This window comes from Accipiter gentilis, chromosome 9 (assembly GCF_929443795.1).
Source record: "Accipiter gentilis chromosome 9, bAccGen1.1, whole genome shotgun sequence".
NCBI lineage: Eukaryota > Metazoa > Chordata > Aves > Accipitriformes > Accipitridae > Astur > Astur gentilis.
The window spans coordinates 41,252,904-41,269,476 of NC_064888.1; the positions used below are offsets into that span (position 1 = coordinate 41,252,904).

Consider the following 16,573-nt stretch of genomic DNA (forward strand, 5'->3'; position numbering starts at 1 on the left):
TAAAAAATTTTAATTCTCTCTTCCACATGCCACAACATGTTTGAAAAGATTTCAAAATGTGTGATGTATCTTTAGGTGGTGATTTCACCATTGCTGGGGAACCTACGGGAGGAGGACAGAAGAGTTCTAATAAACAGGCTCTTCGGTCAAATAAATGTAGTCTTGCAGACTCTAATACCCAAGTCCGTGTGTTTTAAGAGGCAGTAGAGATACTCTGAAGTACTGGGGTTTATGGAGAGTTCCACTATTTTAGGGCTAATACAGGCTACAGCTTTGTCAGGTTGACAGCTACAGAAGGATTATTTTGAAGATAGGAGCAATATCGATAGTTTGGGCAAGACCTCTTTTGTGCTGAGGGCAGGGATACAGTCCTAATGTTGGCTACATTAAATGGGTCTGCTTATGTGAGGGCAATACAAAAGAAAGTACTTGCTGTACCTTTTGCTCTACTATCTTTGAGAAAAGATTAAAAATTGATATGTAAGCGTATGGAGGAAGCACTGATATTTATAGCAGATGACTTTGTGGGTAGATGTGTGTGTGTTCATAGACAGAGGGTTCTCGATGATCAGGTGATGAGCTACGATGAAGAAATATTTTTCTATATTTTGTGATTTGACAAGCAGCATGCCATTTCTTTCCAATTCTCTTGCAGTTTCTCTAAGTTAAGAAAGTCAGAGGAATAGTTTTCCTGAATAATAGTTTAAAAAACCCCAAAACAGTTAGACTGTGTTGCTCTCGGCTAGATCAAGAAGCTTCCCAGTCTGAAGATCCAGGATCTGACAAGGTATTCTAATAATACTACAACCAGCTGTAAAATAAACTAAAAGTGCTAAGGCTCTGTTGACAGCATTGACCAACAGCTAAGATGCTTTTTTAATGAAAATAATTTTGAATTTTTAGGATTAACAAGATGATTTCTACATTCCTAGAGAAAGAGTTGAATTACAAATCTTAAGATGTACCTTTTTGACTCAAATGAAAACATGTGCTGCTTCAAGTAACACGAGTTACTGGTTCCTACTTTTAAAATCCAGATTTCTTCTGACAAATTATCATTTAATTACAGAAGTATTTGAAAACATACAAACAGCGCATATACATTTTGAGGTGCGTTCTTTGAATAAAGATTAGCGAACTAAGGCAAGTAAGTCTGCAAAGTGCTTGTTAAGGTAATATAAGAGACGGGCTGAACTGTCTAGGTAAAGACTAAAGGTTGTAACTATTACTTGTAATGACCTCTAGGTTGAATTAAGTAATGCACGTTAGGGATAAACAGAGTTTTGTTTTCTTTCTGCTTGAGTTTTTCATGTGTACAGTAGTGTGAATGCTGTAAAGAAGACTTAGATATTCAAAGTTTTCATTTAATTTCCTTCTGAAAGAAATATCGTTAAAAATTCAGAAGGTGAAAGTAAAAAAGACAAGATTCATATGCCATTAATGGAATTATATTAAGAGTTGTAATAATATCCCTTAATCTTAAAAAGGTAAGTCTCTTACAGAATTAAGGTTTTTCTGCTGCTTTTCATGCTGTGTGAGGTATTACAGTTATTACAAGTTGCTGATGTGAAGGCATCCTTGCTAATCCTGTTTGGAGAGCAGCTTGTTCTGCGCTCGTTAGGAAAGGTACAAGAAGAGATATTACAGGCCCTTCGTTAAATAACTCCTTAATAACATCCTAGGACAAGCAGATACCAGATCTGCGAATACCGCTGGCAGGTTTCCCTAGGACTCGCCTCTGAAGCAGCAAAACTTGGTCCGCGTGAGAAGCGCCAGGTCTAACGTCTTGGTGTGCTGCGGGGGAACGTGCGGCAGCGGGTGCAAGTTTACGTTAGCAAATTCAAGGGCAGGAGTTGTTAGAAAAGGCATTTAAAACAGCTTATACTCATGCAAAAAGCTTCTACTCACCCTTCTCTGTGAGCTTCTCCTTTCTCTAGCTCCTGTATAACACCCAACAACACTTTTATGGTTTCCTGACTAGAGCTGATCAAATTTTCCATCATCTGAAGCTGCGCTTTCAAGTCCACAACTTCCGTGTGAGGCACGATTTGTTGGCATTCCTCGCTCACCGCGACGGCCGTCTGGCAAGGCTGGTTCTCCTCCATAGGCGAAACGTTTATCTGAAGGGTCTGTTCGTTACATTCGGTGGCTTGGCACTGCGCCCGCGACGAGCAGGACCGAGCATCTCCCGCCTGGGGCTGAACCCCGTTCAGGTGCACGGTCCTCTTTTTGTCCTCCTCAGCTGTCGGGCACGGTGACCAGTCGGTCTCGGCCGCGAGGTTCGGCAGGTCGGGCTGCGAGGCGTTCGAACCGACCGCCGGTAAATAAACGGTGGCCACTTCAGTCTTGAAGACCCTCCCGTGGAGGGGCTGGGCGGCCTCCTCGCTCCCCGGCCGCCCCGCCGCCTGTCTCCCTCGGCCGGGCGGCCGGTCGGCAGCGGCGGGCCGCTCCAAAGCGGGGTCGGACGAGTTTGGGAGAGGAGGAGGAGGCGGCTCTTTGGGAGAGCTGTGCAAATCGCTGCTTTTCCAGGCCTCGGCCCCGTCGTCGTGAGATCCCGCGTTGGCGCGCTCGTTGACGTGGGAAACGAACTCTGCCGTCTGCAGGCTGCCGGCCTTCTTGCTCCACTGAACGGCCTCCCCTGAGCTCCCGCCGTCTTTGTCCTTAACGTCTATGAGAAACCCGTTGTTCTGACCCTTAAAGGTGTCGACGGTCGAGGCGCTTTTAAGAATATTCCCTTTTTTCCGGTCCAGAGGAAAGGTCTGGTAACACTTTTTAAGATCGGGTGAAGTCTGAACTCCTGTGCTCTTGGTGACGTTGGGTATTGACCTCCGGGCAGGCACGGTCATGTACTTGCGATAAGCTGTTTTGTAGGAAATGGGCTTGGCTTCTCTCTTGTCGGGATCCTGGGTGGTGGACAGCTGTTTGTCCCTCTGCTCGTTCTGGGCCTCGCAGATATCTTTAAATCTCACCTGGAGGGCTTTGTTTCGTTTCTTAATCTGCCGGTTGGGATCCAGTGCGTATTTCATCTCCAACGCAAGTGAAGCCGCTGGCTCAACTTCGCTTTCCGAGGTGGTGAGTAAGCATTTGCCGGGCTCCTTACTCACCATGATGCCTGCATTCAAAAACAGTTCCAAAAGCCTCACGTTACAACAGAAATGGTACTTCTCCCCCCACGTTTGCAATATTTGCACTAACTTCCTGTGCTTTCACTGAAACTGTCCCCACTCGCGACCTTTTTGCTCGATTCCCATAAATCATAGTCCTTCATATTAGACTTTGGTGTCTTGCTAGAAAATTGTGCTTTTTATTTCGAATTAAGGCCCGCTCCTCAGAGAGGAGCGGGGTTCAACCCGGTTTTCGTGGCACTGGAAGTTTTTTCCGGCCCCCTTTTCAGAGGACAGGCGCAGCCGGGAGTGCTAGCTCAGCACTCGGACTTCACTCCAAGGGAATATGGGCTCTCAGGAAGGGAGTCATCTGAATTTACTTGATAGCTAATAGAGAGTACAGGGAAAATGAAAAACAAGTGTCTTTGTACAAATAAAGAAAAGTCTAGAGCACCGACCACCCTTAATACTCCTCTAATGCAAATGTTTAGTAGCAAGAAGTGTCAAACTGGCATTATTTTTTACAGCATGCTTGCTTACAAAACACGTTTTTTCTGTGTAATGTACTCTGCATTTTTGCCAGAAATTAATTGGTCATTAGAGGTGTCACTATTTGGATTTTTTTAAAAAATTACCTAATAGCTAAACAGAAAACCTGGATATATATTACTATCAGCAACTGGTTGGTACTGCTGTATGCATAAAATCTATGAACTATTGAAGTTTGTGGAAGAAGTCAGCAGTGCATCAATTAAGGTTTTGCTTCAAATGCAAAACAACCCATCCTTTACTAGAAGCAGTAATATGCCTTTATAATAAAGGTTCTTATCCCAAAGGATCCTGAAGCACTAAAAAAAACCCCAAAAAACCAACGCCACAAAAAACCTGTGATGATTCACAGAAATTACTTAATCTGCAATTGAAATATAAGCACCTCCTTAAGGATGAAAAGATGCCAACTGCTTAACACAGCACATAGCAAGAAAAACCGAACAGCTCTATCGTACAGATCATATGGGATCTGTAGTAACTGGATAGTTAAGACCTCATTTTTACACCTCATTTGAAGTTGTCATTTTTACTCTCTTATAGCACAAATTTCTCCCTAATACTGAGGTTTACTGAATTAGCAAATTCCCACTTAACCCAAGTATTCTGTATGTATCTATTTCCTATTTTAACACCGATGTACTCTCTGAGGGACTCAGAGTACAATGTAAAATGAGTAAAGGGACTTTCAGGTGTGGTATTTGAAATACATTTGTAATTAAATTCTTTGGTCTATTAAATAAAAAATGGGGGACTCTTCAAGAGTTAAGTGCCACAGTAGTGTGTATGTTTTATAAAGTCAACTCAGTGGCACAAGTGAGTGAATCCTTATGACTAGTCTGTATTTAGTTTTAATTTAAGAAAACTTAATGGAGAAATTATTTTCAGTGGCATATTGAATATTTATGCTTTTCTAAAAGTAATAATAACACTTCCCAGAAGTTATTAAAACACACAAATGTGCACGGCAGACAATCTGTATACGGCCAGGTTGGACTTCTGGGTTATCAAATTGCATTCAAAAAATCCCACGCAAATGTGTCATTACGTTTTTGGTTTTGTTTTTTTTCCATGTTTTACTTCCCTGGTCCAAGTAATGTGCAAACAAGTAACTGAAATATTCTAGAATCCATCTAGTTTGCTTTTTTTTTATCTAACTTGTTAGGTTCAGGTAGCAGTGAGGGAGCAGCAGTTATTTCAGAAGGGGAAGTTTCTATCTGAATCTGTGTGATGTAGCAGCAAGTCTGCAGAAGAAAGCAAAAAGACTAAAGATTCAGGACAAAAATGTTCAAATAATGGAATCTGAGATCGCTAGATAACTAGTCTATAAACTAGGTATGTATATACAAGCCTAGTGTCCGATACCAGGGTGACCTAGCCCCTCTTTTTGGGGAAAAGAGATTATAAAATGGAAATGCTAGAGGGAAGCCAGAAGATAAAACTGAAGCGGAGCAGGGTGGCAGAGTGATCTTTTGTACTTTGTGCCCTACTGGGCGCTAAGATAAGTTATCCCTATGCCTTTACTACATGATGTACAAATATAGACAAATTTTTGTGTGTGTGTGGAAATAAATTAACTACATATGAATGACAAGAATTTTTTGTTCCAGTTGAAACCCTAAATAAGGAGTCAGTTGTGCTTGTGGGCAATATTAGTATCCTGTACTGGCGGTTTTGGGCTGTCTTTTAATTATAGTAATGTTTGCTGAGTGAACTTATGCCTTTATTTGAGAGACATTCTGCATATACAGAGCGCACTGGTTCACAGCTTCCAAAGATGGTGATGGTAGGAAATGCAAACATCCATCCATCCGTCTGTCTATCTAGGGGTGGAATTTTGGAATGCTTTAGCAAAGAATGAAGTGCTGTATAAGATACAAACCTCACCCATTAGCCTGCAATCGGACAGACGTTAGCTTTAGAGACAACTAAAATAACGTTGTAAAAACTGCTGTCAAAACCAAAACCTGCACTTTTATTAATGTAGAACTACTGGAAGCAAATCTTCCATAATGGTCTGGTAAATTAATGAGTTTTCCAAAAAACTAAATGCAGTAACACAACAGCCATTATATCCATTAGTTTTAAGATCTGCTAATGTGAGTTCATGCACTACTAAGAAATTGTAGTAAATAGGAAATGCTGCATTTACAAAGATGGGAAAGACTCAGTAATTACGTCTGAAAAGAGGGCACACATTTTTACCCATGAGAGAGGCTTACAAAAATTGGTTGTCAGATCTGAAAGTCACTTACTACAAACTTTTCTTAGGATACCTCGGAGCTGTCAAAGTTGAGTTTTCTGGCACTCGGTTCTTCAACAGTAGGCTCCACTAACATACAAATTATTTTAAAGTATTGGCTTGATATTTTATTAGTGTACCTCTGACCCATCTCGATTTTCAGATTATTTTAGATACCAATTTAATCCCATAATCTTTGGGGCTGCAGGATCTCTGGGTCTGTTTGGAATGACTTAACAGATGGAATTAATGGAGTCCATAACCCAGATGAAACTAGAAGTCTGGCAATATTCTACAGAATAGAAATAGATAAATGGCGTACTATATTCTGTGATGCAGTTAATTTTAAGCATGTCTTTAATAGCCAATAAATTGATTCTTCAAAAATTGCTTGTCTTCCTTCCCAGTTGCACAGGCCTGATTGATATAGCTAATCTAGAGTTTTCTATTCCCACTAGTAGCTTGGTCTAATAATTTTATAGATATCTGTGATTAAGAATGACAACAACCAAAAGAACTAGATCTTTTTTAAGCTTTACTGGGATCTCCGTGTCTCCAAGGAGACCTATATGTGCACATTTGATAAAAGAATGGCTGAGCAAACAGTTGATTGTGAGTTAAATATTTAATATGGGAGAGTTTATATAATACTTTTTTGGTTTGTTTCAGTTTTTGTTTTGGACAAGGTTTTGACTCCAATTTTGCCTTACTTGGGCTCTAGCATTTATGTCGTCGTCTCCTGGGAGGCCCTGCTTAATTGTTCAACCTGTACTTGAGACGAGACTGTGGTAGAGGGCTGCCCTCGTCCCACTGAAGTTCGTGCCAACATTCATACTGATTTCCTGGGGAATGGGAGCATGCCATGGGCACAGCCCGCGACGGCTGGGAGACTGTAAAAGGAAATCTCGTCGTAATGTGTTTTTCTTTCCCTGCACTACTTATCTGTAATTCTGCTGCCCATTACTCAGCTCAGTAGTGTTTTCTGGAACACAAGGCAGGGCTGGCATACATAAAATGCACGGCTGTTAAATACCAGAGAAGCTGCAGGATTTTTGGATACTTTAGAAAACTACTGAGATGGAGTTTCTTTGTTTGCATGAGTACTGCAGAGTTTATGGCTTACTCTGTCAGGGGGCTAATAAAGGCTGTGAATTTGAATTTTAGTCGCAGATGCCAATTAAATACAGATAATAGATTTAAACTTTTTGTCTGTAGTTACTCTAAACAAACCCTGATTGCATGAGATGATTTGCTAAGCTAAATATTTAAGTAATCGCACAGCTTATTTTTCAGTTTTTAGCCTTGATTTGTTTATAAACTTCCAGCTGATTACCCTTAAGCAGTGTTCCCTTATGTTTGAATATGGAAATAAACTATTAAAAAAGTGATGCACGGAGAAGCCTTAAGTTAGTATAAAATCTTCAGGGTAAGTTATGGAAACCACCACCTTTATTATTTTAGGTTCCCCACAGCATGTTATAGTCAATTAAATAAATCCTTCCCTTTCAGTTCTCCATTTATTGATGCTGTCCAGATTTCGTCCCCTCAGTTCAGCAATGCAATGGGCATTTCTAGGAAGGAGACCTATTTTATATGATTCACGCCTCAATTACGAGGAGCAGTGGGTTCCCAGCAGTCCCGTTCAAGTCTGTGTCAGCAGGTAAAGCTTAGGTACGTAAGTAAATCTTTGCAGGGCCACTACTCTTAATCCGAAACTCTGCAAAGTCACTGCACTATAAGGTGAATTATAGTGTTGAATTTCCAGACTGATTTGTTAATGAAGGAAAAGGAGACTTTTAGCTTACCTTACAATGTAAATTTTATTTCTGTCAGTTTTATGATACAGAAGTATACTCAAAGACTAAATGTGTTGATAAGCAGAGTGGAGTTAAACTTTCCAAGCTCCAAATGCAGATGAAAGGCACAGATTTCAGTCTCTGTATTTTCAGACCACATGAAGGCTTTAGAGATATGGCTGTAAAATTCTGTGCACATATTAAGAGCACACAGGGTTTTTTTGTGCACGTATGTGATAGCTTAAAGGAAGAATAATGTAAGGGATTGCAAATAACTGGGCCTAACCATATAAAGGCAGGCTTATTAGTGATCTGCAACATCTTTAGGCTTCTGAATATATCGAGGCTATACTTCCTCATGAGAAATCCCTGCTGCCTTGTATGTCATTTTTAGATGTCTAAATATTATCGTAAAATTTAATAATGCATATTTGGTTTTCAAAAACTATTTGGTGTCTGTAAGTCGTCTTGTAAGTGTATACGTAGAATATAATACACTTCTGCCATAAAAATAGGCAATTTAAAGAAACTTTGATTTAAATCATATAAACAAATACAACATAGAAGCCTATTCTATGTTAATTCTAAATATACCATCGTGTAAACCAGTGATAGCAACCTGAGCATATTTTACATGTAATGTAAATGTTTTTCTTAATTTTGAGCTGAATAGACTGCTTCTAATATCATGTTATTTCTTCAACTTTCAGGCACTTTGACTTCATTAGTTTAGGAGTATTTTCAGCCTTTTAAAAGGAAGCCAACTGTTAGATTAACTGACCATGTTGTTATGATACAAACTTGAAAATCATACAGTAGTATCCTAAATATTAGTAAGCAATGTCCAGTAGATAAAATTGTGCTGATAAAAATGTTGGAAAATATGATCTTAGCCAGTTAGTAATTATTAGTTGTTTGCAGAAACTTCTCCTGTTTGTTACAAATTTTTTATCGAGTTTTAATACACAAGCATGAGGATAAAATTTGACTTCTGGATAAATTCAAGGGTGCAGGTATGCCCAGTTTTTGTGGTGTAAAATGTACTGATGACTATTATTAGGAAACCCACCAATGTATCTGTTGACATACAAAACTCATGTGGTAGACCAGTCTGTTGTCCTTTTATTGGACTTATTCATGTAGAATTATAGAGTTAGTAGTGCTGCTAAATGTTAAACTAGTATTTTTTTTTTAAAATCTGTTTTGAAACCCTTAGGTAATTAACTTTTTTCTCTCTTGAACTTCCGTATTTATTGCTCAATACTAAATTCATTTTTATTGCTGCATTTATGTATTCTGTATTTTATCAAGTAGACAGTGAATTGCCCTAGCCTTATAATCTTCCTGTTTTGAGAAGTTTGCACCACTTCGATGAATTACAGAGCATTACTACCATTTGCCTGGTAGCACCAAATCGGTGCTTTTCAGCCTATGGTCTGGAGATGCTTGGAAATTTCTCACCTACGTCACTGCTGTGAATACCAGAAAAGAAAGCTCCTATATGCTCCCTAGCAAAATTACAGTTTGGGAAGGGGGAGTTATATTTTCACTGAAAATAATTAAGAGGTTCCACAGACTGAAGTCTTCTATCTTAGACTGATGCTTTATTTTTCAGTTACATTCTCCTGCAAAAACCAGCTTTGGGATGCATTATTTAGAAATAATGCATTGCACTGTAAACTACAAATGTTTGGTAGAGTTGTGATGGTTCTTAGTACAATTTCAAAAAATTGATCTATCGATCATCTAGTTTCAGTGATGACATATGATCGATTCGTAATTGCCTTGAAAGTCTTCCTTTGGAATAAATATGATCATATGGCATTTGATTTGTCTTTTTTTTTTTTTTTTTCTCCTATCCATTGGTAGGCTCTGTAAGAATGATGTATAAAATCATATCCTAGCTAATGGCGGAGATAGAGAATAAGTGCCTTTAAATGCTCTTGTGAGCTTTAGCTTTAGAACTAAGTGGCAACAAATAAAATGTATGATTTAATAAGCCTGTAGAATTTTAGATAAAACAGGAATCTACGGTAAGATAAACAATTTAAAATTTTCCTTACAAAACAATTTCCCTGAATGCACAAGCCGGTATATGCTATTTTCTATAATTTTGACATGTCTTCTACGTGTTCTGAACACAAATTTTAATAATACTTAAGCTTTGTTGCTTCCTATGTTGTTACATGCATAAAATTAAAAGGAATCCATTCAACATGATAAAATGCACTTGCATTAAAAACAATACAGACCCTTGTGGTCCGAGTTCATATTGGAACAAATGCAGTGTCAAAAGATATTCCCTGTCAATTCAGTGTTGTTACAATGTCAAACATTTGCTAGGATTTAGTGTACTGGAAAAAAGAACATTACTATTAAAAGAATTATGCTTATATTTCTTACTGTGCTATGCAGCTATTACTACTATGAAAATCTGAGTAAAGGTTTATTAGCATTATTTTGCCATGTAAATCTGTGCAACTCTTTGTCAGTGTTACAGCTGGTACTTGCAGTGTAAGGATGCTGCTGAGGATGTGTTGCTAGGAGAATCACAAATAGTTCTGCTTATACTGTACTGTCTTCCAGGAGTCCAAAAGCCAGCGTACTTTCACTGGAAGGCTTTTTCATTTTTATGGGACTCTCTGTTAAATAATTTAAATAGCAAGCTGTTAAAAACAAGAGCTTAAAGACAGTTCCTTATCTGCATTATTGTTCAATACTAACTTTTAATTGTTCTTAGTAAACATTAATAGTTTTTGTGGCTGTTCAAGAAAAAAAACAACCACCAAATGACAGGAAAAAAAGCAGTTCTATTCTTTAGCTTCGGCCAACAGGTTTGCAGAACTGTCAGACCTTCGGAGAGTGATCTGGGTGCTAGGGACTGAGAACATGTCCAGGCTGCAACCGTCTACATCAACTGCAGTTTATTTTCTTTTTCATTGTAGCTTTTCAAATGTTTGGTCGGGTAAGGAGGAAAAATAAGATAAGCGCGTTCCAACTCCATGCTTCGGTCTTGCATCTTCAGTTTTGCTGTGCAGGTAATGGAAGGGCACCGCAGTGTGCCTGGGTGCAACGCAACGTCCGCAGATCAGTCCGTTCCCCTGGGAACCCAAATAATCTCACCATATGGAGAATGTGTTTTGTAGTCTGTGGTAGAGTTTACTACAAATGGGGGATGACAGATAGGAATGACTTTCCTGGGGTCAGTGGTTGTAAGGCATCAGAACATTGTCAGCTCTTTCTGCTTGGATTAGGATTACATGCAGCCGAGCCTTGGGAGGGTGTGAAGTGGTGCTAAACAAGGCAGCTGGGTAATTTAGGTCTAAAACCTGACATCATTAGCAGGATATTAACTGGTGAATAATACCAGTCTAGCAGATTTGTATTTGCACTCCAGTGTGCTGTCAGCGGTCACCAGGAAATAAAGGCTGTGTAATTTTCACCTTCTTGAGGAGCACATTTGTGAACAGTTTCTGGTTTCAAGCAGGTTCTGGTTCTGGCTCTGGCTCTGCTGTAATTGTAAATTACCAATGTACAGTTAGACCTCAGCATGCTGATGTTGGTGAAAGACAAGAGTAGTGCACAAATCAGTTTGACTTCTGCTATAGCAAAGGCTTGTACAAAAATGAGCATTAGTTACCCAAAAAAGAGTGTTATTAATAGAGCAAAAAGCTTTGCTTGAATTGCTGTACTGCAAGTGAATAATAGTTCCTAATGTTGCAAAACTTCTTTCATAGAAGCTGGTTCTAAGATGCTTTTGAAGGAAAAGCCAAACTCTGATGTGAGGGAAAGTTATCTTAAATTTGAACATTGGTGCCAATGCTCCAAATCTCAACTCCCAAAGTCTCAAGTTGTCATCAAACGTGAGGACTGTGGGAGAAGAGTTGGAGTTGATGGGTAGCACCCGTGCAAACGGCTCATTCCTGGTCACCAGGGAAAATGTTTTTGGTTCAAGGTGGGAAGAACTGTGTGGAGAATGAGGAGGGAAGCCATGAGAGTGTGCAAAGATGGTGTGGAGACATTGAATAAATTGCTTCCAGGTTTTGTGGACCTGAGGCAATGTGGGGTAAGATTCATACATTCTGGTGATGGTGTTTTAGGATGGACTATTTGTGATATGGATGATTAGGAAGTGTATTAAAGTAATAATTAGAGATCCTCTTAAGAATATTCATATACCCTTTTTGTCTGTTCGAGTTATATACTCTGCTGGTCTGAAGCTGCAGGATCCTGGCTGAGAACTCCCCTGTTATTAATCAGAATTGCCTGATAACACTCTAGGCACCAGAACTGTCTACTAGACAGATAATTTGCATCACGTTTATTGTGGCTTTGTGTGTTTTTATACTATCACAAAGTGTGAATGCAAGAATTTAACACATTAGTCTCACCAACTTGCTCAGCTAGGACTACCTAAAATACACAGATTTATCTCAGCAACTTAGGCTTAGTCTACAGAATGGATCAGTGTTATCGGTGTTACCAGGCAGTTCAAGCATAATTTCTGCTGAATAACTCTCTTCAGCATTGGGATGTTTTATCTGCCTCTTTGTCAGCTCCTTAGAGATATTGCTGTGTTTTATTTGCCGATGGCCTTGATACACAAAAATGTATTAACCTGATCCACAAGTTAAATTTCTTTACTTGTGGTTATCTTCTCATTCATTTCTGTTTTTGCAGAAGAGAATAATGAATATAATAACAAAATGGGTGTGAACAACCAATTACTAATGATTTGAAGGAGAGATTTGGCTTGTTGTAGATTTTTTTTTTTCTTATTCATATATAAATACACAAACATTGGTGATTTCACTGAATTGTCTCTTCTTCCTTCTTCTCCCAAGGAGGGCAGAAAGTAACTAACCAGACCAAAACTACTTTTCATGCTACTAACTTTAAAATACAGTCCCAAATTTACACACCTGCTTAAGTGGTTTTGTACTGAGCATCACAGAGCCTCTGTTTCAGTTTTTAAGTCATTTACACCATGGTTGGGCCGTAAAACTTGCATCAGCTTTGACCTCACTGAGCAACAATATCACAACTCTGGCATGAGCACTGGCTGCTGTGATTTTTCCAGGATGCTGAAAGCAGGCTTGCTGTGGTTAAACCGGGGTACGAGTGACACCCAAACTACCAGGTTTAAAGATAGTTTGGGATATATCCTTCCACTCTGTAGCCACAGTGGTGGGCTGTCATACCTGTATTTTGCTTTATCTCACTGAGATTTAACAAGACTTCTTAGTCCTGTGATTACGTCACTGTGGAAGTGGGATGGAAGTATTTAAGTTGTATAGGTCTCGTAATTCTGCTCAAAGGAGGGCTAAATACAAAATGACAATTTTTAACTAATTGGAAATTGTGCTGGATGATTTTAGCTGTACAGCAAAGGTTTTACAGCTTTAAGTGCTATGGCTATGACTTGTTTCATAGGACTGCCTCTTGTATGACTGAATTACTGACTAGGTACCTGCATTTTTTCTGGAGGTTAAAAGAAAATGAAGAGGTGAGGAAGGGCAGGCATAAAACAAGCAGAAAAGTTGGGGAAGAGCATAAAACAGGTAAATCCTTCTGTGTTAGCTTTTGACACTTTCTCCTCACTCAGACCATATGGAGTGATCTTCCTTTGCTTTTGTTTTTAAATGGTTGTAATTTTGTAACTACGCGGGTTTTATTTACAGGCATGCTATAGCAACTGTGGACAGGCAAAAATGACACAAACCACTTGCTTCTCTTACCCATGGATGTCATGAGTTAAGGTTGAGATTTTTCCAGTATTATTTCAGTACAAATAATAAGGAATTCCTGTACCAGGTAAAATGGAAGTAAAAGTAAATCCAGTTAGAGGAAAAAGTCTTTGGATGGTGTAGACTGCTAAAAAAAAAGTTAATGGTCTCTCTGGAGATGGGCAGAAGACTTCAGCTTTGCATCCAAAGGAGCAGGGTGCCCAAGTAGAAATCAATATGGGAGAAAGCATTCTTCAGCACAAAAAACTGATGCTGAAAAAGGACCACAGAGCTGAAGCTGACAGCACCTATAGAAAAAAAGTTTGCAGAGGGCTTCCACAACGCTCGTTAGCTGTTAAGAAGTCAGCATGCCACGCCATATGCTGTTTCTGCAGATCTTGTTAAATCAGGTGCAAAAGCCATGTGCTTACATGTTCTTTGGTCTACCGTATAGCTGCATTTTTAGCCTGTTTAATGAAACTGTGGTGGTAGATGAGGAATTTAGAAACCAAACTGGTAGCGTTCCTGCAGGAAAAGCCAGTGCAGTGAACGGTTTATCTAAGACTGTTGTAGTCCTCTAGTGAAATGTTCCTTTTTGTATGTTGCTGGCTGATTACTCCATTCTGCTCTCCTGAACATTAAGTACTGGACTATGGGCGAATACTTTGGTTTGTTTTGCTTCTTGTATTCAAATGTTATTTTTATTTTACTAGTTGTAGTTTCTTGTGTTGAAAACTAATACTAAGGTCTGATTTCAAATATTAGCAATTTCCATGTAATTTGGCTGCACTTAGCCATACAGTTGAATTTGTAACATGTACATGAGCACATTGTGGGCAAGGATTTTACTGGTTACAAATGACTAATCCAGTCTGTCTTTTTTAGTTGCTGCAGCCTCAGATATATTTGGCTGTAACTACATAGCTTTTGTGAGATGTTTAATACTTTTTTCATACGGGCTGAGTCTGAGGTCAAATGACCAGCGATGTACTAGGGAATCTGACATGTGGTAGAGCTCCAGCACTTCCCCGCAACGACAAAAATCTCCTCTCGTAATGATAGATTAAGAAGTTCAGATCTGCACCCAAATATCATAGGACTTGGAGGCCTTCAGTCCCAAGGCTTTTAAATCCATCTCTGTTTAATTCAGACTGTGAAAATGGCCCTTATTCTTCTACACTCCTCTGTATTGATATCAGTGGATTTGGCTGGAAAAAAACTACTACTGGAGTCAAATCAGGCCTGGTGTTTTTCTGCCACTGAAAGGAAAAAACAGGCAAAGAGGAGGACACCAAGAGTTGCTGTTTGATCACTGAATTGTTGTTTTTACAATCAATTATCTTTGCCTATGAGACTTGTGCTCCTACGTACAACTGGAAAGCAGGTGAGTTTTAAGGTACCGATCACCATGACACTGTGCTGTGCAGATGTATAAACAAGTTGAACTATTTTTGAGAGTATTAAGGGACCAGCAGAGAGGCTGTTTTCTGTCTGAATGTAGTACAATTGTATTAAATGGACTTCAAAGTGGGGATGTGCCAGTAAAATAAGAAAATACTCTGATCACATTCTGTGTGGTCAGTAATAATTTAAAATTGAATGTCAGTACCTAGTGAGTCGTACCTGTGCCTGTTCATAGGTTATACAGTATTTTCTAAGCAGGATAAAATCAAGCACTAATTTTCAGAAGGCTAAATGTGGAACTCCTGCTCAATTCACCACTCTGAGGATTTTTTGTTTGGTGTGTGTCCCCCCCCCACCTTAAAATATGCTCGAGATTGCTTTTCCTTAAAGCCTATTTAATCTGCAAACTGATTAATAAAAATATAAGGGAGTATTGTGCTATAGAATAGATTCGTTGCTTACATGTTTTTTAATACCTTGCACAAATTTTCAACAGTTCTTTAAGTAGTGGCTGTCATAAAGCAGAATATAAGACCTTTTTAATAGCTAGTTTAAACAAGCATGTGAATTTTTTTATGTTCTCAAATATTCTAGATTGACTGTAATTTCCTCAAGTATGCATGAATTATGTGACTACACATCTTCAGTCCTCCCCTGTCCAAGATGACTATGGTTGGATAAGGAACTGCCTTGAGATACCACAGCTCAATAGCTTTGTGGAGGTATCCTTACATTTTAGCACAGATTTCTGGGAAGCTAATAGGCTTCCCTGGCTTTCAGTACCACATCGGTCACTGCAAAGGACTGGTGTTGCGAAGCTTGCTTTTAAATTCCCCAGGATAGGATAAACAAAACATCGGTGTTCATATCTCACTGTCATTTGTACAATCTGTTGTTGAGTTTGGATTTCCAAGTAACGCAGCGGAGTGTTGTGGTGACCAATAGTGTTCGGTCCCGGGTAGTGCATGTCAGGAAGACAACGCACGCTCTGTCATTTGGCTCTTGGGCAGGCTCTTGGGCTTCTTAGCCGTATTTTCCTTCTATATGTTAATCTCCATTGAACTTGGCTACTCTTTTTTTTTTTTCTTTTTTCCTCTGAATTAATTATATGTGCTCTGCATCTCTCCTGCAGAAATGCTTCTGTCAGTGAAATAGTTAACTGGGGAAAAAAAATGCAGAGATGATCTTGAGCTACTTGTTTGTCAGCTTAATCAGTAGAAGGGTGCATTGAATGTTAAGTGCTGTCCCTCTTGATAAGTAACTAATACTTTCTTTTGTGGTGCTGTTGCCCAGCTGGTTTTTTATGTGTCAGTCTGGGGGTAAGGCACTGATTTCATTCAAGATTAGAATTATTTTGAGCATCTTGTTAAAAATATACATGGTTAATAATTACGGAGTCCTAAAGAACACACATTTTTCATCAAGGGCATCATGATGTCCTTACCAAAAAAAAAAAAAAAAAAAAAAAAGCTTATTTAGTATCAGCCTTCCCCAGTGAGCTCATTCTATGAAGGCAGTATCTTTTAAATGCAACAGCACCTTAAACTCTGTGGCAGTAATTTTATTTTACAACTGTTCAGTATGAGTATTTGGATTAGCAATATACATTATGCATTTCTATTGAAATCAATGACTGTATGCCATCACTGTATAGAGGAATATAAACCTCCACATGATAAATAAGTTACATCTGAGCACCGAGATATTTTCATCTGAGCTGCTCGTATGCATTTGTAATGCTAGAAAAAAAAT

General features: G+C 39.0%; 2 protein-coding genes across 4 annotated transcripts in view; one reads left to right on the forward strand and one right to left on the reverse strand.

Moving 5' to 3' along the window:
* Positions 1 to 16,573, forward strand: part of DOCK1 (dedicator of cytokinesis 1) — a 315,989-nt gene that overhangs the window by 137,139 nt on the left and 162,277 nt on the right. The window lies entirely within an intron of this gene.
* Positions 1 to 16,573, reverse strand: part of INSYN2A (inhibitory synaptic factor 2A) — a 48,580-nt gene that overhangs the window by 29,962 nt on the left and 2,045 nt on the right. Inside the window, exon 2 of the mRNA XM_049809520.1 lies at positions 1,909 to 3,112. Coding sequence (XP_049665477.1) covers positions 1,909 to 3,107 — 1,199 coding nt within the window. The 5' untranslated portion in view covers positions 3,108 to 3,112. The remainder of the gene's footprint in view (positions 1 to 1,908; positions 3,113 to 16,573) is intronic.